The sequence below is a fragment of the Tetrao urogallus genome (genome assembly GCF_951394365.1).
Source record: "Tetrao urogallus genome assembly, chromosome: 7".
Lineage (NCBI taxonomy): Eukaryota > Metazoa > Chordata > Aves > Galliformes > Phasianidae > Tetrao > Tetrao urogallus.
This window is the reverse complement of record NC_136820.1, coordinates 21,610,640-21,634,874: the sequence shown is the minus strand read 5'-3', so window position 1 is coordinate 21,634,874 and position 24,235 is coordinate 21,610,640. Positions and strand designations below refer to the sequence as shown.

The 24,235-nt window shown below is 36.6% G+C and overlaps 1 protein-coding gene across 1 annotated transcript; it reads left to right on the top strand.

The window, feature by feature from the left end:
- Positions 1–464: 464 nt before the first annotated feature.
- SP4 (Sp4 transcription factor) lies at positions 465–20,069 on the top strand (the record flags this gene model as incomplete). Its single annotated transcript, XM_079538721.1, has 5 exons — positions 465–545; positions 1,007–2,564; positions 18,367–18,595; positions 18,815–19,014; positions 19,822–20,069. 5 exons carry the CDS (start codon positions 465–467, stop codon positions 20,067–20,069), a joined length of 2,316 nt encoding a protein of 771 aa, XP_079394847.1.
- Positions 20,070–24,235: the final 4,166 nt, after the last annotated feature.

Sequence of the window (24,235 nt, the reverse complement as noted above, 5' to 3'; positions counted from 1 at the left end):
CTCCCGCCGTGCCGCCCTCCTCCGTTCCCCCTTTCTTCGCAGCCCTCCCTCCCGTGCACATCCCTCCCTCCTTCATTTCTCTTTGCCTCCCTCCTTCCCTCCCATGCACAACCCTCCTCCTGCCCCCTGAAGCATCGACGGCCACTCAGTGGCCGATGCTTCGGGGGGCAGGAGGAGGAGGAGGGTTGTGGGTGGTTTTCTCCTGCTGTCTCCGGGAGAGGAAACCAAACCTCCCCTTTCTGGGTGTTAACTCTCCAGCCCCCATGGGTTGGGTTTCAAACCACGTTTCTCAGGACTCGGTTCTTTTGTAATAATGGTTTGCGCCGTTGTTTTTACGGAGAGATACGGGCGAGAAGCTGGGAACCAAAAAGGATACGCTTGTAGGTTTTGTTATTGTATAAATGAAGGTGAATAATTAACCTGTTACACTTGATATTTTTGCAGATCAAAAGAAGGAGGAAACTATGCCCACAGAGGGAGAGAAATCTCCCGAGGCAGAGAATAACAACAATAATAATAAAAAAGGGAAAACTGGAGGCTCACAGGTAAAGCACATGCTCCCAAATTGGGAAGTGCACAAACTATTAGCGTTTAAAATTAAGTGTTCAGCTAGCAGCATTCCCTGCTGAGGGCATCTTTCTTTGGATTGGGTGAAGCCTAGTTGTTGGAGTGCAGTATTTTTACTGTCTTGATGTACTTCTTGATTGCGGTATACAGCAATGAGCTGCTTTCCACATAATAGAGGTCCTTATAAAATTTGCCCTTATTTTTGGAAAAAAACACTGGATGAGAGCACATATGTTGTCACGTACTCATTGATAATCATTGGCTTGTATTTAAAGATTATTTACAGAAACATATACTTCCTTATTCAGAGCTGTATCATTGGTCTCTATGCAGAAGCATGTTTTTGTCTGCTTTCTGTGTAAATCTGGATGCTTACTTTTGATGGTTAATGCCCATGCTTTTCTCCTGAATCTATTCTGTTTTCTCTCTTTCTGGGTAGGATTCTCAGCCTTCACCTCTTGCTTTGCTAGCAGCCACTTGCAGCAAAATAGGAACTCCTGGTGAGAATCAAGCAACTGGACAGCAGCAGATTATTATAGATCCAAATCAAGGGTTGGTGCAGCTTCAAAATCAGCCACAACAGTTAGAATTAGTAACAACTCAGCTCGCTGGAAACTCTTGGCAGCTTGTTGCTGCATCTCCTTCTGCTTCAAAGGACAATAATGTTGCTCAACAGGGATCTTCCGTTGCCTCAAGCGCACCAAGTCCCTCCAGCAGTAACAATGGGAGTGCATCTCCTACAAAAACTAAATCGGGCAATTCTTCTGCAACAACCCCTGGACAATTTCAAGTCATTCAAGTACAAAATCCAAGTGGTAGTGTCCAGTATCAAGTGATACCACAGATTCAGACAACAGAAGGTCAACAAATTCAAATCAATCCTGCAAATGCTACTGGTCTACAAGATATACAGGGTCAAATTCAGCTTATTCCTGCAGGAAATAATCAAGCTATCCTCACGGCTTCAAATAGGACAGCTTCGGGGAATATTATTGCTCAGAACCTAGCAAATCAGACGGTCCCAGTCCAAATCAGGCCTGGTGTTTCCATACCACTGCAATTGCAAACCATCCCTGGTACTCAGGCACAAGTGGTGACAACTTTACCTATAAACATTGGTGGAGTAACCCTAGCATTGCCTGTGATAAACAACATGGCAGCTGGAGGAAGTTCAGGTCAAGTTGGCCAATCCACAGAGGGTGGAGTTTCCAATGGAAGTCAGCTGGCATCTACACCGGTCACTTCTGCCTCTGTTAGCTCAATGCCAGACTCTCCTTCTTCATCGTCCACTTCTACAACCACTGCTTCAACATCTCTAACTAGCAGTGACACCTTAGTAAGCTCTGCAGAAACAGGCCAGTACACAAGCACAGCAGGCGGCAGTTCAGAGCAGCCAACGGAAGAATCTCAAACAACTGCGACAGACTCTGAAGCCCAAAGCTCCAGTCAGCTTCAGTCAAATGGATTACAGAATGTTCAGGATCAGTCAGGTTCCCTTCAGCAGGTACAGATTGTAGGTCAACCTATTCTACAGCAGATACAGATCCAGCAGCCTCAGCAGCAAATTATACAGGCCATTCCTCCACAGTCATTTCAGCTCCAGTCAGGGCAAACTATACAGACCATCCAGCAGCAGTCTTTGCAGAATGTTCAGCTGCAGGCAGTAAGTCCAACTCAGGTGCTCATCCGGGCTCCAACTTTAACACCATCAGGACAGATCAGTTGGCAGACTGTACAGGTTCAGAATCTGCAAAGCCTTTCAAATCTTCAAGTTCAGAACGCTGGGTTACCCCAGCAACTCACCATTACCCCTGTGTCTTCAAGTGGTGGCACAACCATTGCCCAAATTGCTCCAGTGGCTGTTGCTGGTACCCCGATCACCCTGAATGCTGCCCAGCTTGCTTCAGTACCTAATCTTCAAACAGTAAGTGTTGCCAACCTTGGTGCTGCAGGTGTTCAAGTTCAAGGAGTTCCAGTTACTATTACCAGTGTTGCAGGTGAGTGATCTGACAAAGTGTTGCATTGGTTGTTTTTTGTTTGATTTTGAAATGGTGGGGTTTTGGTTGGTTCTTTTACCATGGTGGGAATGCTAGGCAGTTTTTAATACTTTCAAAGGCTTTTTGTGTGTGTGTAGTAGACTTGAAATTTCTAACTCTGAGACTTTATCACTGAGATTCAGATTTTAAAATAGCTAGCACTTCTAGGCATTGAGCTAATATTCCACTGATATCAACTAAGTAGAACTCCTTGTATTTGCTAAGACAGAGAAAAGGATCATTTAAGGATAGTTTATAAAAAACCTGTTGTGTTTGGGAGGGAATATGAGATTTGAGAGATATTATATGTTTAAAAAAATTATTAACAACTAGCAATGCAGAATCTTTTTCCAGCAATATTACTTTTCTGCGCATGGGGAAATGTAGGATGAGGAAAATGACAGTAAGGGAAATCCTGTGTCAGGGTACGCATTTATGTTGAAATTCATTATATTCTCTACTAACTCCTAACGTTGTGCCCTCAAAAGTTTGAGTTTTATAAAAAGATTGAATGGAATGAGGTATGCTTACTCACAACATGGTTTCAATGACTTAATCTTTGTTTTAAGAAAGGAAACAAAAACCTTGTAACTGTATATTGATACTTGATGATGAACTTTTGGTATGCATTCTGAAATACCTGCTTGGTTATGCTGGCCTAATCTTGGGGAGGAAGCTATTAAAAAGTTCTGGGCTAGAATAGAGAATTTAATCATAAAGTTCTGCACAAGAGCACTGCAGTGACCCACAAGGAAACTTCATATGTAAAATTTGCAAGCTTTCATTTTAGGGGCTCTCTTTGCCAATTTGTAAACTCCTTAGAAGAACTTGATTTTACTTCATATAAGCAGAGGTCTTCTATTTTATTACTTCTAATAAACAACTTTTTGTCAGCAACCCAACTACAATCTGTTATATTATGAAACTGTAAGGAAAAGCTTCTAGTGTCCAGTCTACGTGAATAATGTTGCACCATATTGTCTTGATCTTTTTTTTTGTAGTCATATGCTATGATATAAGCAAAGGAAAGGATTGTACCCTTTGGTTTAAGTACTTCTGGAGAGGCTAAACAAACGCTGATAATGAGAAGTTTGCTTTTGGAAGAATTTTGTCAGTTTTAGTGCTCTTTAGCAGTTAATGACATGTTGAAATACAGAGAGTTGGGTTGGATGCATTCAACTTGGTCGATTTAAGGAATGTTTTAGAAATGTTAATCTGGGGTTTGAGAATTAAAAGCTTGACCTTGCGTTTAGCTGTAATGCTTCATAAAGAAATTTCAGCTCATGGGAACTGACCAACTTCTACAAAATTTTGCGGAATAATTTGCCTTGGAAAATTGTTCTTGATGGGAAGGTGCTGGTTGGCTGATCTTACTCTAAAGTAAGAAGGGTTTAGAGGAATGAAGTCCTGCTTTGAAAGCAGATTTGGGGGTGGGACAGAAGAAATTTTCCTATATGCTCTTAGTAGGTTTTTTTTTTTTTTTTCTTCTCTGCTTACTAATGGGTTACAAATGTAGCTATTCAAACAAGGTATTCTGGATATCATCTTACTCAGTTACCTTGTCTGCACCTCTGATTGTGTGTGGTCTCTTCTGGAGAGTAGATTTGAAGAGCAACTTTTTACATCTGTTGCTCTGACAGTAATGCCTCTTGTTTATTTCAATGGAAACTAGCAGAAACATAGAGCACAATGATAGTATTTGATAGAGCAAATTCTGAGCTACAGAACATTATTTTTCAAAATAATCACCACCATTACCTCTGCATTTCTGCCAGTGATGAACAGGAGCCTGCATACCACTCTTCTAGAAACAATATGTGCCAATGGAGGTGACCTACTGTTTCTGTCACCACCTCTGAAAAGCACTACCTATCACCTCACTGTGCTCACTTTCACTGTTTTGTGGCCATAAGTGTTCAGCAAGCATCAGTCAAATGTCAGTGGGTACCATTCTTTTTCCATGGGGGAATTCAATTCTGTACTTTTGCTTCATGTGCACTTGCATATCAGACACCATTCTGTCGGACTGCCCTGCTGCTGCCATCTGTTGCACGCCAACAAAATGTAAGGGAATACTGATGGGAAGGCTTAGTCTAGTCTCTACTGTCATACTACCAGTATTCCCCCCCCAATGTAATAGGCCAACATAATAAATAGGAGGCATTATTTTTGGAGTAGCCCTTGTACATGGTCTGAGATTGACAAGGGGGAACGGCGTTAAACTTGAAGGCAGGTTTAGGTTAGATGTTAGGAGGAAATTCTTTATGCAGAGGGTAGTGAAGCACTGTAACAGGCTGCCCAGAGAAATGACGGATGTCCCATCTCTGGAGGTGTTCAAGGCCAGGTTGGATGTGCCCTGGACTGCCTGATTCTAGATGGTGGCAACCCTACCCATACGGGATTGGAGCTAGATGATCTTCAGAATCCCTTCCAACCCAGGTCATTTTATGATTCATTTTATTCTGTGATGATTTAGATTTGTTACTGAGGATGAAGGAAGGAGAATTAATCAGAAGTGTGATCCTAGAGAAGTGAAGCCTTAGTCATAGAGCGTTTGTGTGTTAACTAAACTTAAACTGAATTACCATTGAATTCCATACCAACTTAGGTAAGCTACTCCTGTAGCACTTTTATATCAGCAGCTGTGAATCTGCCAATCTTTCCTCCTTATCTGCAGTTCTATTTCTCCTTCTTAAGAACTGAGGTTCTAATAAAGAACTTTGGGAATGTGAGAGTTAAGTTACAATTTCCTTCTCTAGTTATGTCTACTGTGAAACTTCCTGATTACCAGTTCTGGAGCAGAGTGGCATGGAAAGGAGAGCATGATGTGCAGCACTGTTTTACTGCTATATCAAGTATTCAACTAAGGGATGGTTATGAAATAAAAAATTAAGTACTGTGCCTATGTTTGTCAAGTAACTATAAAACAAACCTTTAGCAGAGATAAATCCACTGAGATCGATTAACTTCAGTTAACATCATCTTAATATCAAGCTTGGTACTAGGGCTTTGCAGTTAGAACTAAGGACAAAAAGGTTTCTTAGCTTTTTGAAGAAAAAGAAGGTTATTGGCTGTCTCTGAGGAAAGAAGACAGAACTGGAGCTAGAAACTGTCCAAACCAACGAACTAAGGCATTCAAAGCCTTAGTCTTTCTCTGTAAGTAGGCCTGCGTCTGGGCAAGAGAAAGAGCAGAGGCTGTGATTACCCATGCGGATCTCCAGCCACTACCAAGTACTCTTCAGAAGAGAAAGAAAAAAGTACTCTAGAAATTTCTTTTACCTGGCTCCTCATTTTAATAGCCAGATTCTCAACTCTTTAAAATGCTAGTGGCACTACCTGCTTGAGAGGGAAGCCATATGAATTGCCTCTGACTGCTTTGATGGCAGGAGATCTTGTGCAAGCCAGTGAATATAGGACCCTCTGTTCTGCACCTGGAGTGCTGCGTCCAGATGTGGAGAGACATAGACCTGTTGGAGTGCCTCCAGAGGAGGTCCATAAAAATGATGTAAGGAATAGAACACTTCCTCTGTGAGAACAGGCTGAGAAAGCTGGGTCTGCTCAGCCTGGAGAAGACTCTGGAGAGACCTGACTGCAACCTGTCAGTATCTAAAGGGAGGGTGTATGGGAACTGCTGAATCACGGCCTGAACCTCTGATTGATCACCTGAGGTGAGCAGTGAGTCAGCCATGGGAGCACAGGTGAAGGCAATTCACCTGTGCTGCCGGAAAGGGTGGAGCCTGGCTGCACCTCTCCTAGACCCATTTAAGAGCTGAGTACCATAATAATAAAACAACAATAAGTGTATCTCTGAAATAACTGTTCTTTTATTTGTGCCATATTTCTGTTTTATGAATGTTGTTTTTCCAAATTATTTTACAAAAGGGTAAGGTAGGTAAAGCAATATAACTCTTAAGTAATTCAATGCAAATAACAAGCTTAGCTTAAAATTAATATGGAAATGTTAAGCTAGAGAACTACATTGGGAAAACCTGTTTAGATTTTTTGAGGTGTTTTTGGTTAGGTTTTTGGTTTTTTTTAATTTTTTTTTAACATGCTAAATTCTAATAGAGACATCTCACAATGGGAAGAAAAAAAAATTTCAAGTAAAAGCTGTATTTTGGTTAATTTCTCTAAATTTGTTACTGTTTCCTGTCTCAAGATGTATAGGCTCTGTTGTAAACCAAGGAAGGCGAATAAATGTTTGGTGTTTTTTGTTTGTTTTTAAGTTAAAAGCTCAAGCACGTTATTTCTGGTTGCTTTTGAACTATATGTCAAAAAGCAAGGCAAAAGCAAAGGAGTTCTCATCTTTTCACTTTCACACCCGAACTGAATATTCATTCAGTATCAGTGAAGAGGAAAGTTACTTCTAACTGTGGGGGTGACTGAGTGCTGATGCCCAGAGAGGTTGTGGTGTCTTCGTGTGTGGAGATCTTCAAAACCCATGATCCTTGGCAGCCAGCTGTAGAGTGGCCTTGCTTGAGTTAGCAGTGACATTGTACCAAGTGACTTTCAGACATGACTTCCTGTCCACACCACCCTAAGGGTCTGTGAAGTTTTACAGAAAAAAAAATGTAGAAAGTGTCATTCAAAAGAAGAATTAAAAATAGAAGGGGGCAGGGGGAGGAAGCCGGATGAGAAAGATGTAGAAACTAACTATTTGAGCTTTAAAGCAAGATCTGTGAATAGTGATTTATTTAAGAGTTAATCAAACCTAAATGCAACTGTGATCACTTGAACGTGCAGGGATCTGTATACACCTGCCTTGCTGTGAGATTAGTACCAGTCATAGCCTTTAAGCAAGCTAGTTCTGTACAAAGTGAAGTACATTTTTCTGTTCTCTGAGTTCATGTTTTATATGTGATTCCCTGTGGAATGGAAAGTCTGTGGTATTAATCAGAAGTAAAATAGATGGTGACTTCCTGAATTTGTCCCAAATAAGCTTGGGTTCATGCAGGTAATAGACAATTCTCTTGCCTTTTTTTCAAAGCTTCTGTTGCGATAGGTGTGGATGCAAGATCAAAAGATTCTCCCTATCTCTTAAAATAAGATAGCCTTTGCCTTTTTAAAGCCTATTTTCAATTCCTTTTATTTGCCCAAATGTGTTAATTGACAAAAGTAATTTGTTTTAGTATTAGATGGTTCTAAGAAGAATAATTTGTCAAGCCATTTCCTTTTGGTGAACTAATTTACTTGATCCCTCAATGTGTTGATCTTGGAGTATATTTGTACTAACGATAGCGTGAGTATTTGTGGGTGCTGATGAATATGGGGTGAAATAAAACATCAGTTTTATTAAGACCAGTTACACTGCAAGAAAATGGTGACAATTCATATTTTGTCTGTAAGGGTTTTGTGTTCTGCCTGTTCTTATACTGGGGTGGTCAGTAGAGGTCTCAAGCTTCTTTTGAACTTGTTCATTGTTTTTGATGGCAGCAGAAATATACAGATCCTCTCCTATTGGTGTGAACAATGGCTTTACAGAATAACTTAGTTACTTAGGAAAAAGAGTTAATAGGTTGAAATTGCGTCTATCTTAATTATGTTTCTTGAAATAATTTTGTTATATGATGTTTAGCTTTTCTTACTGAGTTGTTTTTGTTTTAAAAACATGAAGATAAAAGTTACATCTTTGTTATTTACTTGCTTTAAGCAAGAGTTCCCAGATCCCACCACCTTGTGACTGAAGTCATTTTAAGATGAGCGTTGATGTGGCCTGAATGATGGGGAATTGGTAGTTCGTCCATCAGAGCAAAATGGAGGAGTGGCTTGTGTTCAGTAGAAAGGCTTGCTGCCTGGCAGTACTGCAACTGGGGAGTTTTAAGAGACTTCTATAGGGATGTGCTGTAGATTCTAAAGCAGTTGTTAATGATAATGTGAGTTCAATACTAAGTGTTGTCATTAGGATGCTTGAAAAAATGTCACGAGCCTCATTCTTTGCTTTCATAATTTCTAGTAATGTGAGTTTCTAAGGCTTTTTTCCTTCTTGACAACCTACTTTCATTCTGCTACTGTTAGTAGTTGCACAGTTTGCCAGCATCTCAGTTCTCATCCTGTCTTGTATTTCTCAGATTTGTCTACATCCATCTTGTGCTTTGTTTTCCCTTTGCTTCTTTATTGACTCTTCTTGTGTGAGTCACTAATTCTGACTTGCTGTTCAGAAAAAGAAGAGATTGTTTACATGTTATTACCATTCTGGTTTAGACTTCGCAAGAGAGTTTAAAGAATTTAGTGTAATGTTTCAAATAGGAAAAAGTATACAAGATTAAATGCATGCAACTTAAAGACTGAGTCAAAGGTGTTTCTAATTAAGTATTTAGTTTCTCATCACATCTGATGTTGATTACATACAAAAGTAATCGTTTTTCCCATATACTCTTTCCACTCTTAAGTGATTTGCTGCTAACATCTTCATGAACCAGAAGTGCTACTTATACTTGATCTTTGAATTATTTTTCTTCCATGAACTTATCCTTTTTTTTTTTTTTTTTTTAGTCCATTTAAATTTTTTTTTACATGTTCACTGCTTGTCTGAAATAAATGCACTGTCTTAATTGTTGTGTTAAGCACCTTTTATTTAGTGTTCTCAAACTCTTCTATTATGAGAAATTGAATGATCCTTTGGACAACTCACAATCTGCTGTTATCTCATTCTTTTGTGTTAGTTACCAAGGAAGGGAAGGGGTTTAGCCTAAAGTCCTAGAATGTTACATCTATTTCATTTAATGAAAGTACATTTTCATGACAATGTAATCATTGGATCTCCTTGCTCATATTAGTGTGACAGTGAGTATGTATAGAGTCATAAGATAGTGAGTTGAGCAAGGAGGGGTAGCCATAGGCAGTGACAACATGAAAAGGGTTTAAAATAGCCATATTTTTATAGCTGCAAACTGGCATATGTAATTACCCAGTGTGAGAATCAAAGGAACTAATGTATGGTGATTGCTTGAGGTTTTTAGAACAACATCCAGTGTTTCCCTGGATGCTCACTGGGAAGCAAGCTGTAGCAAACGCCTTGAAAGAAACACAAGCTACAAACCTGTGGGATCTGTAATAAGAAAGATAAGTACAAAGAACTGAGCTGTTTTCTACAAAGGCAGAAGAAATGCAGGATTTCTGCTTAGCTTTTGCAGTTTTTAATGTTACTTGGCTCTGGGGATGTAGTTGGGAAGAGTATCAAAACTTACTGTACTTCTTCCAAAGTCATTAAAGGTCACTTGCATCTGTTCTCAGGTTGCCTTAGCTGAGAACTGTTGCGGAACCTCCGTGTTCTAAATGTTCTAGTACTGGTGTTCTTTTCAAATGCTTCAAGGTAATTAGAAGCATTTAGTCTTCTAATGACAAAATTGCTGTGTTGGATTTTCTTAAACTGAAATTGAAAATAGTGGTAGAAGGAATTTAACGAGAAACCTTGCTGATGACAGCAAATGTTTGAGTAGGCAATGGTAGTTTAAAAATAAAGTATTGGTATGCTGTTCTGAACTTTGTGTGAGTGTACAATCTTCCCATTCAGCTAAATGGAGAATAATCTAGTAAAAATGCCTCAATAAAAGAACACTTGCCTTTTCTGTGAGTAGCAAGGTGTAACTTTATTGCTGCTTCCATGGAAAGCAGGAAGGGGAGGTATTTAAAATACTTGCTTTGCTCATAACTGCAGGGTGAAACAAGTTTCTAATGAGCTATTTCTATGCTATCATCTTCTAGAATTAGATGCTAGTTCTTAAGCTTTTCAAAGAAAAGCATCATTAAAACTATTTCCCTATTTTATATTCTTAGAGTGTTTCAACGATAGAGGTTATATCTAAGAGTATCAGTTCTTGCCCTTATCTCTCTTGTATCCTGTTGTCAGAAACCAGGGTATATACAGAAAGAAAAGGATTAGGTGAATTTTCTTATTCAGAAACTAGCAAGCAAGCATGCAATTATGAATACTGCACAAGTTCATCAGATTGTTAGTATTTTAAAACAAAATGGATTAAATACACTTAAACCCATATTAAGCCAACTACTTGTTTGTCTGTTACAGCTGTGTAAAGGAAGAGAAAAAAGAGATGAGAGAGAAATTATACTCAAAATCTGATTTCAGTAGCTTCCTTGGTGCAATGTGCGTTGTCACAAAGTTGCGTCACAAGATTCTCATCGTGGTAGATGCGAGAAATTGGCTCTTATTATTTTAGTACATTAAAATGTTGGATGTTAATGATGATTACTTAATATCTAACTATATTATGTAATGGGACAGCGTGTTTTTAAGGCAGAACATTAATTTCAAGTATAAAAAATATTATGAAGAAACAACTAATCTTTCAATGGTAATTTTTTTTTTTTTAATGGATACATTTAGTTAAAGTTATTTTATTAATATGCTATAGCATAGTAGTCAGAGCTATGTATGAAATGTCATTGTTATGGTTGTTTTGCTCTTCTCATGAAATTTTCACCAGAACAAAAGCTCTGGACGTCCATAATCTTCTGCTGGAACAGCTCTGCTTGGGGTATGATTTAATAGTTTTTCTTAAGAATGGAGTTAGGTGTGATGTTTGCTACTGCTGATGCTGGCTGACAGCATCGTATCTTGATCAGCCAGTCATTGGTAAGCCATTCTTATCCCAGCACATATTGTCATCTTGATAATTTGGGAGACTAAGTATCATCCTTATTAAAAAAAAAAAAAAAAAAAAAAAAAAAAAAAAAAAGGCTGCTTAATATCCTCTAGTGGAAAACAGCTTGGCATATGTGTTAGGTACTAGTCTGACTTTCTTTAATTTATTGAATGGTTTCAAGTGCTGATGTGTCCAATTTTCTGAACACTGAAAGATATGGGCTTTGGTTGACTTGTTCTCTTGGCTGTTGGCAAGAAAATGTGTGAAATATCAAGCTCTTCAATTTGTTCTGTATCAGAAAGAAAGAGCAAGTAAGGTTTACTTTTACAGGGTAACAATGTTGCAGAAATACTGGCAGAACTTTCAAAGACTTCTGTCCTAGAGATTTACATGGCTCTTAAGATGTAGCTGTCCTGGTCGTTGCCTGATAAAGGCAAAAGATGACATTATAAATAAACAAATTGGTCTTCATCACCAACATTTTATTTTTTTTAATTCTGAACAAATTATCAAATGCTGTCTGAATTAGTCTAAAGTCAGCAAACTTCATTTCTGTTCAAAGGATTTTCCACTTTCCATGTACATACCTGCTTACTAATGCCTCTTGTGCACAGAGGCACACTTACTTTTATCTTTATCAATATAAAGATAGCATCACATGTGACCAAAATGTTTACTTCAAGGACATTTATGAATCTGTTAGTCTAGCATGGACATGAGAACATAAAATGTTAACTAGCTAAATTATAGTTAAAAGCAAAAACAAACAACAACAAAAAGAAAACCAAAACAAACAGAAAGGACAGGCTATTGAAACCTGAGCTTATTTTTTATTTTGCTTTTTTTTTTTTCTTCTCAGCCTCCTTCTGTGCTTTTAAGATCAAACTATTGCTATTTGCATCAAAATATTCAGAAGAGGAATCAAGATGCTGAAAACAGACTTGTGAGAAATTCCAGAAAACAGTATTTTGATTTCCATATGGCGGAATTGTGTAGGATCTGTATGTAGCTTCTTTATTGTTACAGTTAGTCAGGTATTGAGCTCTTCTGGTCAGATTGTAGAGACTGTCAGCAAACTTTTGATCTCTTGCCATTCATTTTAAAGTAAAGGGGAGGAGACGCAAGAAAGGACTGAGACGCATTCTTTTGTGGTTATGAGCTGTATGTAGCTGGGAATTGGGATGTGGTAGTGGAATACAGAGAGGTGTTCACTTAAACTTTTAAGGGCTGTGTTTCTTGCATCTACTATTAGTTTGCATGCAGCTTACCTGACATTGTGCAGCACTGTTGGTAGTTGGATTTTCAGTTATCTGTCTGCTCTGAGGTTTAGTACATAGGGGACTACTATTTTCCGTCTGCAGAGAAATGTTCTTGAGCACTTATTCCAAATATGCTTCTTTATTTGATTGTTGGTGGGTTTTTTTCAATAAAAAGGAAAATAAGTTTTTCTCAAACTTTAGCAGTAGGATAACAAGATTTTTTTTTTTTTTCTGATTGCTGCTCCTTCATAGTAAATTGAGCGTGTTTTCCTTTATGTTGAAGCCTATTAAAATCACAGCAGCAATCCAGAATACTGAAGTTCTTACCTTGCTTTGACTGTAACCTCTACTTGGTTGCACAATACCAAGTTTTGTGCAAATGCAGCACCATGTTTATTTTCTTACAGTGTTCCTGTGTAGGTCTTTCTGTGTTGTATTTGACATAGCTCTTTGTTGTTTAACAGTAATAAAGATGAAATAGGCTTTCTGTTAAATGAAAAGTAATACTAGCTGGAACCTTTTTCTTCTGTCTGAAGATATTGAGGTGACTTCAGGCTGTGCTAATGCTCTTGTAAGAAGCCTAGCAGTTTTTAAGTTATTAAAGTATCTTCGTGAAATTTCTTAAGAATTGTATTGTATCTTTGTTTTGCCAGTACTGTGAGGAAACATCAGTGGTAGGTGGATGGTTAAACTAGATGATCTTGGAGGTCTTTTTCAACCTGGTGATTCTATGATTCTATGAATAAGATTCTTGTACAAAGGGGAAAACACTTAATATTCTTTAAGGTATTGAAAACTCATGGACTTCTTCTGTCTTAATCCTTACACTTTTAAATAGTATTTTTCATAGAAGCTGCTTAATTTGATGCTCATCATTAATTTTTGAGTACACTATTCCATTTGACATGGGAAGAAAGGTTTCTGTAGAGAAGATGCCAAGATTGTATGAATATTGCCAGCTTGGACAACAGGCAAAAGATAGAAACTTGTTGCATTGTCAGTGTAGGAAGCAGAAAAGAAAGATGTCAGTGCAATGCTGCAGTTTGTATTGGAATTTGTTTCTGCTTCTGTAATGTCTGACCACATTGTGCTGTGATGGCCCACATTTCTTGAAGTAGTCGGTTGAATCCAATTCCTTTTTCTCCAAATTGCTTTTCTTTGAAGATCACATGGGTCCCTTGCATCAACCATTGTGCAGTTTCTCTTCTGGGAAATATTTCCCATTGTCTATCATTTCTTTATCAAAACTTTATAAATCACTTCTTCAAGGCAAAAGATGAGGCAGTATTATCTGCATACTGTTTTAGTAATACCCAATAACATTGTCTTCTGTGTCAATACTGAAAGTCACTTTTGTCTCTCTGTCACTGTTTAATTTATTAATTTAATGACTCACCATCTCTCATGTTTAATTTAGAGACATGATTTTCATTTCATTCTTCAGTTTAAAACCTTTCTAGTGGGTGATGTTGGAAAAAGAAAGATTAACTGTGAAATATTGCAAAAGCTGCAGTTGGGGTGTGCAGGGGAGAAGAGGAAGCGAGACCTCTTTCTCCCACTGCATTGTCTTGGCAAATTTTTTAATGGATGAGTTGATGTGTCACCTCCAAAGCAGCCTGTCATTAACTTTATTTTAGTTGTCCTGTAGTCATACACATTGAGTTATAAATATCGCTTGCAATCTTCTTCATTTCTGGAGTGTGCAGTTAAACAATGCCTTGGGTTTGTTTTGGTTTGGTTTTTGTAACAATAATCAGTCTGACTAGCTACATTTTGCTATAGATTTTGCAATAAGGCTCAGGCTGCTGTCATTAATGCTGCCATCTCTTTAACTGCAGAATAATAACTGGCTGCACAGCAGCAACAGGAACTTTATGCAAATTTTTCTGGGGAACTGAGTACCAGAAACTAGAAGTCTCCTTAGTCTTAAATTTCTCTTCCTTCCTAGATCTGTTTTCTAAAGCTTCTGCGGATCATCAAAGTTACAGCCTTTTCCCTTTCTATCCTACTTGTCTCAGCGAATAGTTTTTCATGCTTACTACTACAGGAGAACAAGAATAGGAGTGTGTGTGTGCAGTGTCTTATAAAAGGAAATTTGTTTTCATTTGTGATGGATAACCAAGCCTAGCAACAGTGATCTTTAGTAGTAAATCACCCTGTAGAAATAATTTCTTAGATAGCTAATGCATTCTATCTTTGTCATCTAAGTTGTATTATGTGTGCTCTTATTTTGTAAGTTAGCTTTGAAAGCTGACGAAGTGATGCTGAAGACTGTGTGATCCTGTGTTGTGTGATACTGAGTATTAACTGCTAAATGTTTAAGGCTAGTGACTAAAGTCACGTAGGTTTTTCTATTTGTGAAGTCTGAAAAATGTGTGTAATGTTTTTAACTACTTTCAGTCGTAATCACATATACAATATTCTAATGAGTGGGAGACTTATTGCACTTGATTTTTTTCAAAATAAATACTATATCAGGTTGCTTTGTTGTTTTATTTGACCACAGGACAGCATACAGTGATTACTATCCAAAAGAAATAGAATAAAATGAAGTCATTGATGTCAGTGTTGTAATATGTGGTAGCATATTGTAGTGACCTGAGACAGCATGTACAGTAGTTCAAATTTAGTGATTTTTGTTGATCTGAACTGTTTCACAGTTTCAGAAAAATCACTGTTTAAAAAAAAAAAAAACAGGAATATTCACAGGAATATTATGAAAAGCTGTCTTCTACAAGCAGGTGTAAATGTGCAGTGATTACTTTGACAACTCGTCTGTAATAACACAGATGAAGTGAAGTGTGACTTTGTTTGTTCCTTTATTTAATAATTTGTTTAGACTTCTGTCTGAAATCTGTGTTGAAACACGAGAGCTTTTTTACTGCAAGGCTTGATTATGAATGGTGAAGTACATTGATACTGAGCCTTGTGGTTTGGAGTGCATCAGAAGGAAATAATGTTAAGAGATTTCATAATTTTAGCAGAACTTTTAGAAGGTTTTAAGTGATATTTTTATGCCCTAGTAGCAAGTCATGTAAAGTGACACTGGGTTATTCCTGTGTGTATAATAACTATCTCACCTACCTGTTTTTAAAATCAGCGTGTTTTTTTTATTAAAAAAAAAAAACTAATTTATAACCAAGTCAGCTATTTTTTCCTAGAAAGTACCTCAATTTTGTTTTTGTAGGCTTTTAGCTAGCTCATATCAACAGTTAAGTAATACATCAAGTGTTGTGTGTTTTTCAATAAACTTGACTTAAAAAACAAACAAACAATTCCTCATCTATCTTTACCATTATTTTCCAACTTGTGAAGACTCCATCAGGATAAGAAGAAAAAATGCAGCAGTACATTCATAACGTTCTAGTCCATTTCATCTGGCTACCTGTACTGATAAGCTCTCGTACCATTCCATAGATTGTACTGTGGTGTATCTAAGTTCTGTTTTTATCTCAAGGGACAGTAGAAGCTTTGCTTACACAGGATCACAGAATCATAGGGGTTGAAAGGGTCCTCTGGAGAGCATATAGTCCAACCACCCTGCTGAAGCAGATTCCCTAGAGTAGGTTGCAGTGTTGGGGCCTAATAAACCTACTCCATCTCTTGTGATTGCTGTAGCTCCTCACTGCAGAGACTAATATTCTTCTCTAGCAAAGTAGTGCTACTGTTCTTCTGGTTTAAGTTCTTAAAAATTTCTTGTTTTTAGGATGGTACTCATTGTTTTTGTCAATCTCATGGTCTCAAGTGACTTTCATTTTCAGTAATTTTTTAAATGCTGTGTATCCTTTTTTCTTCCCTTAATAAGTATAATTGTAAAAGTCAAAGCCTGTAGTGTTCCATTAGTGGATCCTGGAATGTAGTTTAAAAAAAAAAATCAAAACCCTCTATCACTCAAGACTACAGAGATTTCACTTTGAGATCTAGACAAGAGCATGTTCTGATTGCTTTAGGTGGGCTTTTTTTTGGTGTTTTTTCTTGGAGGAAGGAAGATCTCTAATTTTTCTTCAAAAGAAAAAACAATTTCAGTTCACCTATAGTATACTTATTTTACTATCTTAGAACAAGAATAAATTTAATTTTTTTTAAATACAAGAGAAAAATAGATGCATTTATTTCTTTCCTGTGTGCTACTGTTGTGCTAGCTTGTTTGGCTGCTTTTTCAGAAGTTCCCAAAAAAAAAAAAAAAAAAAAAAAAAAAAAAAGAAAAGTCCAGGAATTACAATATTAAACTTCTCAGGGTTTTCTTTGCAGGAATATATATAATTATCATCTGTAACTGTGCTTATTATATAACCTTATTTTCAGCATTTTCTTTTTTTTGTTGTTTTTTTTCTACTGTTTCCTGTACACTTACTATGAGCAGCTTCTCCTGAGATGTATTGCTACATTATGCTTAATAAATAGATTAAGGCTGTAGGGTGTATCATGTTGTTCAAGGCGGTCCTCACATGGACCACACAAGTATACATTGGAGAGCAAATGACAAAGATGAGGGAATGTGCAAGATCAGTAAAGTGTGTCAGTTGTGGTGCTGAATGTTATGAAGAGATGTCAGAAGACTCTTGTGTGGTTGTTGTCCTTTGATTTAGGCTGAAAGTTGGTTCATGTCAGATCAGGGAAAACATTAGATTTTTAGAAATGCCAAGCAGACTTTCTCATAAATGCAGATTGCCAGATCTAGAAAGAATTGTGTGTTAGACTCTCTTCACTTTAGAAGTAGTCGTGAAGCTAAAAAAGTTCTTAAAAACTGCTAGTGAGAACAGTAACATAGGCCACAATACTTGTCTTCAGCTTTTGTGGTGACAATCGCTAGGCTGCCATCATTTGCAGTGCTGGCCCTGTGGATTAAATTTTGCATCTTGGGTCTCTTCAGCACACTGAGAGCAGTTCATGTTCTGCAAAAGACTGCAAGTGAATCTGCCAGTTCTCTCAATTTATTTACCTTTGGCTAACTGAGAACTACAGCTGGTTTCTAACACAACAGTTGTGTTTCCTTTTACTTTCCATTTGTATGAAGACAATGAAGTTTTGAAAATAGCAGTATATTAATGGGTTTTTGTCCTGTTTCTATTATTGGCAGGACTGGCATTTGGTGTTGTCCTACTGCAGCTGGAAGTTATCTCTGTGTCATATTATTTGTCATGTTATTTTCCCAGATACCAACATACTAACTTTTTAAGAAAATACAGCAGTACTCTACTGCTGAAGAAACTTCATTTCTTGCCTAGAGTACTCCTTATTTTGCTTGTAATCAAAACAATCTACCTGCTTGTCTTTGACTGAGAAAGTCGATGAGATCAATAACCTTCTGCAATGAAACTAAATTGTTAATTCATCAAGTCAGTCTTAATTCCATTTAATTCATTAAAGCTCATTCAGTAGGCTTCTTAAAAATGTATTTCCTTCTGCAAAACAAAACAAGTTCTGCTATGCTAGCTTGTTTAAGTCTAGTCCTATAACATTTCTTTTTCTCTGAACCAAATAGGAACTTTCACAATGGTGATTCAATGCAGTTTGTAGGAGAGGAGACAGTTCTATATATGTCATAAAAGCATCTTTCAAATTGAGCTTTTTGTTTTCTGACTGTTGTTTTATTTTTCAAGGCAAATAGATTTAATAATTCTAAGATTTTGTTATCTCAGCTTTTGAGGGGAGAAAAAGAGAACTTGTTAAACTTGTCCACGTTTCTTAGTGTTGTTCAGCATTTTGTAGCATCATATTGTTCTGATAAGAAATTATGTTAAACAGGGCCGTCTAAGCTTGCAGGTGCACCTTCTGGTGCTGCTTAAGTAGCTGGATTTAATATTTTAAGATTTCCTTTTCTGTAAGATGTATGAAATTAATTTGCACACTTACTGAAATGGCCGAGAAATTGTAGAATCTTTTTTCCTTATTTTACAGGTCAACAGCAAGGGCAGGATGGAGTAAAAGTGCAGCAGGCTACCATAGCACCTGTTACTGTAGCGGTAGGTGGCATTGCTAATGCAGGAATTGGTGCTGTTAGTCCTGATCAGATAACACAAGTGCAGCTGCAACAAGCTCAACAAGCTTCTGACCAGGAAGTGCAACCTGGCAAGAGAACAAGAAGAGTTGCGTGCTCATGTCCCAATTGCAGAGAGGGAGAAGGAAGGTGTGTATAAATGTTATTAATGCATCTTGTCACACTTTGTCATTTGGGCTTCTAATTTTCTATTGTCGTATACTTCTTTTTGTGCTGTCTACTGGAAAGTACGTTTATATATTCCTTTTTAGACGAGGGGTTATAACTATCATCATGAAGTAATTTCCTACAACAGTTAGTAATGTTTTGGAATAAAATTATTTACCTGTTTATATTTGATCTTTTTAGAAGCAGCAATGAGCCAGGAAAAAAGAAGCAACATATCTGCCATATCGAAGGATGCGGTAAAGTTTATGGCAAGACATCTCATCTTCGGGCGCATCTGCGCTGGCATACTGGTGAAAGACCGTTTATATGCAACTGGGTTTTTTGTGGAAAGCGATTTACAAGAAGCGATGAGTTGCAAAGACATAGAAGAACCCACACAGGTTGGTCACCCCTCTCTACGTACATAATAGCTTGTGTCTGGATCGTAGTGGCCACATTTAAACAGTGATACTGAAGGCCTCAAGGTCTCTGAAAAATACTTTTACGTATAAATAAAGGAGCACAAAATGGAGGAAGTGGTTGGCTTCAGTTTCCTCTTTGGGAAGTTTCCCTGATATTTCAGATGATGATAAAGGAAGCTCTCCTAACAGTTCAGATTAAAAAGGCAGACCTTTTAGAAACTAAGAATGTTATTAGCCTACGTATTTTTAGCCCTCAATAAAGGTAATTTTTGTGTGTTTTTTTTTTTTTTTTAATCCACTCAAACTTATAGCTGCAAAAGATTGTACTCAAAGGAAACCTAATGATATTCAAACACTGTCAGAACTTGTTAGTATGGTGAATTTTTCTCTCAAGTTTGATTTTATACATTTTTATGAGACATTATGGAACTCTGGGATTCACATCATTATAATCTAAATAAAAGTATGTATTTTTTTAATACTATCAAGTAGCATTACTTAGTCTGTCAGAGTTATGGGAGGTGAGGCAAATTCTCTTGTGATCTGAATTTCAAACTACTCACTAGATAGTCAGAGCATAGCAAATGTTTAAGAATGTTTTAATAGTGAAGAATGGCTTGCCAAAATCTGAAAAGACCTGAGAATCAAAGTAGAGAAGAAAACATTGTATCCTTTGAAAAATATTTCACATGTTCAATAGAAAAGGGTCAGATTGAAATGGTCAAACAAAAATTGTTCTGTGCTCTCTTTTGCTAATATTTTGGTTTTGTTTTTCTTTTAAAAAAGGTGAAAAGAGATTTGAGTGCCCAGAATGCTCTAAAAGGTTTATGCGAAGTGACCATCTATCGAAACATGTCAAAACTCATCAGAACAAGAAGGGTGGTGGAACAGCCCTTGCTATTGTTACCTCAGGAGAACTGGACTCTTCAGTTACTGAGGTTCTTGGTTCTCCAAGAATTGTCACTGTTGCTGCCATTTCTCAAGATTCAAACCCAGCAACCCCTAATGTTTCAACAAACATGGAAGAATTCTGAAAGGATAATTTATATGGACGCCTAGTGCTGCACTTAAGTTTACATGCCTTTCAGGATATGGAAGTGAGCTTGTAAAGTGGATTACGGAGAAAGAAATTGTGTTATCAGTCTTGACTTCTGTAAGTGTTCCAGGTTGGAGGGTCAGCATGGAAAGTGTACACTGGTGCAACAAGGCAAAATTTCAAAAATACAAACAGCGCAAATTGATGTACTGGATAAACAGATGGGGAAATATTATTTCCATACTGTACTTTTTTTAGTTATGTGTCTGTATATCATGTAATGATTTTAAATGAACTTTTCCCTTCTATTTTGGCATTGTATGTTGATGTGTTTGTAAAATCAGATAATATCAATGTAAAACAGGGTGGACCGTGACTAGGGTTAATATCATTTTATGAAGGTACTTTGTTTTTAATATGAATTTGTAATATTTTCATGATAACATCCTTTTCCCATAAAGCACAGCAAAACTGAATACAGACTGAACAAAAGGGGAAATAGTTTAGGTTTTTGCTCAGTCCACAGAACGTGTTAGTTTATTTTGGCCGTCTTTTCTCGAGTTTTAGAATTACTCAACTAGCAGCTGGATGATACGTGCTGTGAGGTTGATCTGAGGTGGGCCTCAGATTTATTTTGACCACTACATTATAGTAGTGTGTATAAATGACAATCAGTGAGTTCTAATTCCTCTCTTTCTTTGGAGAGCTAAGATTATGTAGAATTAGTGTATACAGTAGGAAGAAACACAACCGTAGAAAGATATTAACATAAGATTTTACAAAACTAATGGTGTCTTTATGTAGGAGGAAGAATGAATATGGCAACTTTTGGGTCAATTTTGAGTATTTCATATTTTAAAGTATCAGTGGTCTGTTTCTAACTCATAGGTAACAAGTAATAAAATCTCAATATTTAAATGTTTTAATTTTGTTAGAATTCATGGAAACAATCAGAGAATTGTCTCCATGAGTGCTGTAAATCACTCTCCAGTATCTTCTTTCTATGATACTAGCTATTTTCTTGTGGTTAATGTGCTGAGTTCTTTATGCTTTGACTTAATAGCCAAAGAGAAGAATTGATTACCACATCTTAACCAAAAAAGGCACAAGTAAAAATTTTCTCTCATTTCCCCTAAATGTTACTGTCTTTATTTTCTCTTCTTTCTTGGGCTGGTAATAAATATCTGTTACCTATTGAGTCTTACATTGAGACTCCAACCATAAAACAAAATGGAGAAAGGGGAATACAGTTATCACTTCACATGGCTTTTGATTTGAAAGGTTTCTTCATGTTTTCAGATGAATTGGATCAGTAGGAATACAGAGGATATAGAAAGCAGCAGCAATGGAAATCTGCAGTTCGTATGTGAAAACTCCCACATTTAAAGGGAGGAAAGATGGCCAACTATTTCATACTCAGGATTTTGAATTATTTCCCACAGTCATAAATGTAACTTTTTACGCATATAGTCATTTGGTGATAATTCTCATGACCACTATTTAAAAAAAAAAAAAATGCCAAAATATTTAATGTAACAAAAGGAAGTACAGTGTAAGAAAGATAAGATTTTTGTTTGTTTTCCTGCAAATTAAAGAAGGAAGAATGTGTTCGGTAACTGTTGGTTTGAGACACGTAACAGATACCCTTTGCATTCTCTCTCAAAACTTATACTTCTCATCTGAATACTTTATCAATCTTGTGGTGTTTTGTGTATTTTTGAAGCAAGAGGAGTACCAATCATTGTTTACACTGTGTACACTTTAGGCCAGCCCTTTGTAGCAAAATAACAAACTGAAGGTATTTATACTTTCAGTTTACATTAAAAAAAAAAAAAAAAAAAAAGCTTTGAGATTAAAGAAAAACAATTTTACACTGTGGTTATAAATTTCAAGTTTCTTAAAGCTTTTGTAGACTTGTAACAGTCTTTAAATTTTAGTTGGGTTTTGTACATTTTTTTGTATATTTTATTTAAAGTACTCTTAACTGATGTATCTGGACTTAAAACATCAGACTCAATTAGATGTTACATTTAATACAGATGAACATTAGGTAGTATTAACTGTTAATTTTATTATATAGGAAATGAGATGTCAAATATATATTTTATCATTATGCTTCACAATCAGTGCTATACGTTTCTTTATGCAAAGAAGAGCTTTCCTAATGTTATTACCATGTTTCCTAGAGGTTAACAATTTTTGTAAACTGAAGTTATGACCATTCTGCGCAACCATTTCATAGGTAATTTTTTCATGCATACTTGTGTATGCTGATAGGAAACTGAAATCCTTTTTAATTGGCAATGGATCCCTAACCTAGAAGTATCAAAATCTAAATCTAGTTGGCTTCTGAGCATCTAAAGTACGTTAACTTGTGTTAGCAGGTGCACATTTTACCACTGGAATTAGAAACATTTTGATGGTCTGTTCTGCAAAGCATCCTGAATTCACTTTTCTGTCTTAAAAGGATCGTAAATTTCAATGTCCTTTATTTGACTCAGTGGGATATAGCTGTTGTAAGTAATAGGGCACAGATGTGCAGTTGTATCTTGTTTAATGGCATTTCACTGTTCATTCCCTTTGCCACCGTTAAAAGTTTTGCTTTATTGTAATTATCAGTGCAAAGTGTATTTACCATGGTAGAACTCCGGTGTTAGAATAGTTATTTTCTTACAATATGATTTCTTTGGTTAGATTTGTGTATGTGTTGCCGATTACATTAGAAATTGGTGTTAAGTCATTATTTATCACATTCTTTCATGAGAGCAGTAATAAAAGTGTGTAATCTAGGAGAAAAAGTTAATTTGTCAAAGTTAGGTAAGCATGATGTTTAGGTCCTATTTTTCAATTTTATAACTGTTTTACTGCAACAATATTTGTATTTAAGTCTTCATTTTAATGCCTTGTGGTGTTTTTTTAATGCATGTCACTGAATTGTCATCCCGCAAGAATTGATGTGCAGCATAGGGTGTTAAATCTACATAATGATTTTGAAACAGAAAAATAGTTGATGGTTAAAAAAAAATGTAAATGTTTTGCAAAAATTCCTTATAAAAAGTTTTGTAGTAATATTTCACTTGTAAATTTTTCTAAGAAAAAACGTGGAAAAGGAAAAAAATGAAAAGAGTAACATTTCCCCACATCTAGAATTTAGAACTTAATTCTGCCAGCAAAGCCTGTAAGGCATTAATTTGACACTTTTACAATGCTGATTTGTATGATTTTTTGGTGGGTTTGGAACTAAAATCATGTACAAGTTGTTGCCTGCAATAACATTTTGCAAGTAACCTATTAAAATTCCCTTGAGTTTAAAAGGTTTCTTCATTTAATTACTTATATAGCAGCAGTGAATTATGTCCCAATGATAATCTGTTCATCGAGAACACCAGAAAGCAAATGCTTCTCAATGGGGAAAGGTTGGCAGCAGCTTCTGGATTTGTGTAATTAAGACCTATGCTTGATGGTCAGCATTTCCCAACTGGCAGGCTCTTAGCAGGGAAATAAAACAGCAGACTCCAGTTGGTGTGGATTCAGTTCTATTTGTTCAACTCTTGGGAATTGAAGTTATTCCTGCCCATGCTGAAGGAGTGACAGAAGGAAAAGCTTCTCTAAGGTAAGGAGCAGGAACACTCATCTGGTGCGTGCGCACACAAAAATGAATTGATAGAGAAGTAGATGATAAATGTGTCACGATTGCATTGCGGAAAGGAAATGAACAATGAGGCAATGGAAAGCTGAAGGAACTGACTTCAGCTTGTAGAACCTATACTGAGCTTTATTCTTAGTGAATTGTAAATGGGTTTCTGCATTGTCTTGGACTAAAAGAACTTCAGTGGTTACTAAACTGCTAATTATCAAAGCAGAATAGCTGCTAGGTTCGGGTTTTTAAGTGAAATAACTTCTTTTGAAGGTAAGCCTTCAAAAAGTGCAGTAGTCTTGCAGAGAACGTGTAGTAATATTTTTAGAGAGAAAAGAATAAGTAACTAGAAGACCACTTGCTTAGAGAAAATGGTATTTAAAACTTGTGATTTTTGGTGCTGCAGGACAGAATCCTCTTCTAATTCAGACCTGCGGTCACATTACTGTATGCTTAAAATACTGCTTTTAAGTCACATTAACCTTCTAATGTCAAACTTAACTAACTGAAGTCAAAATATGTCATAA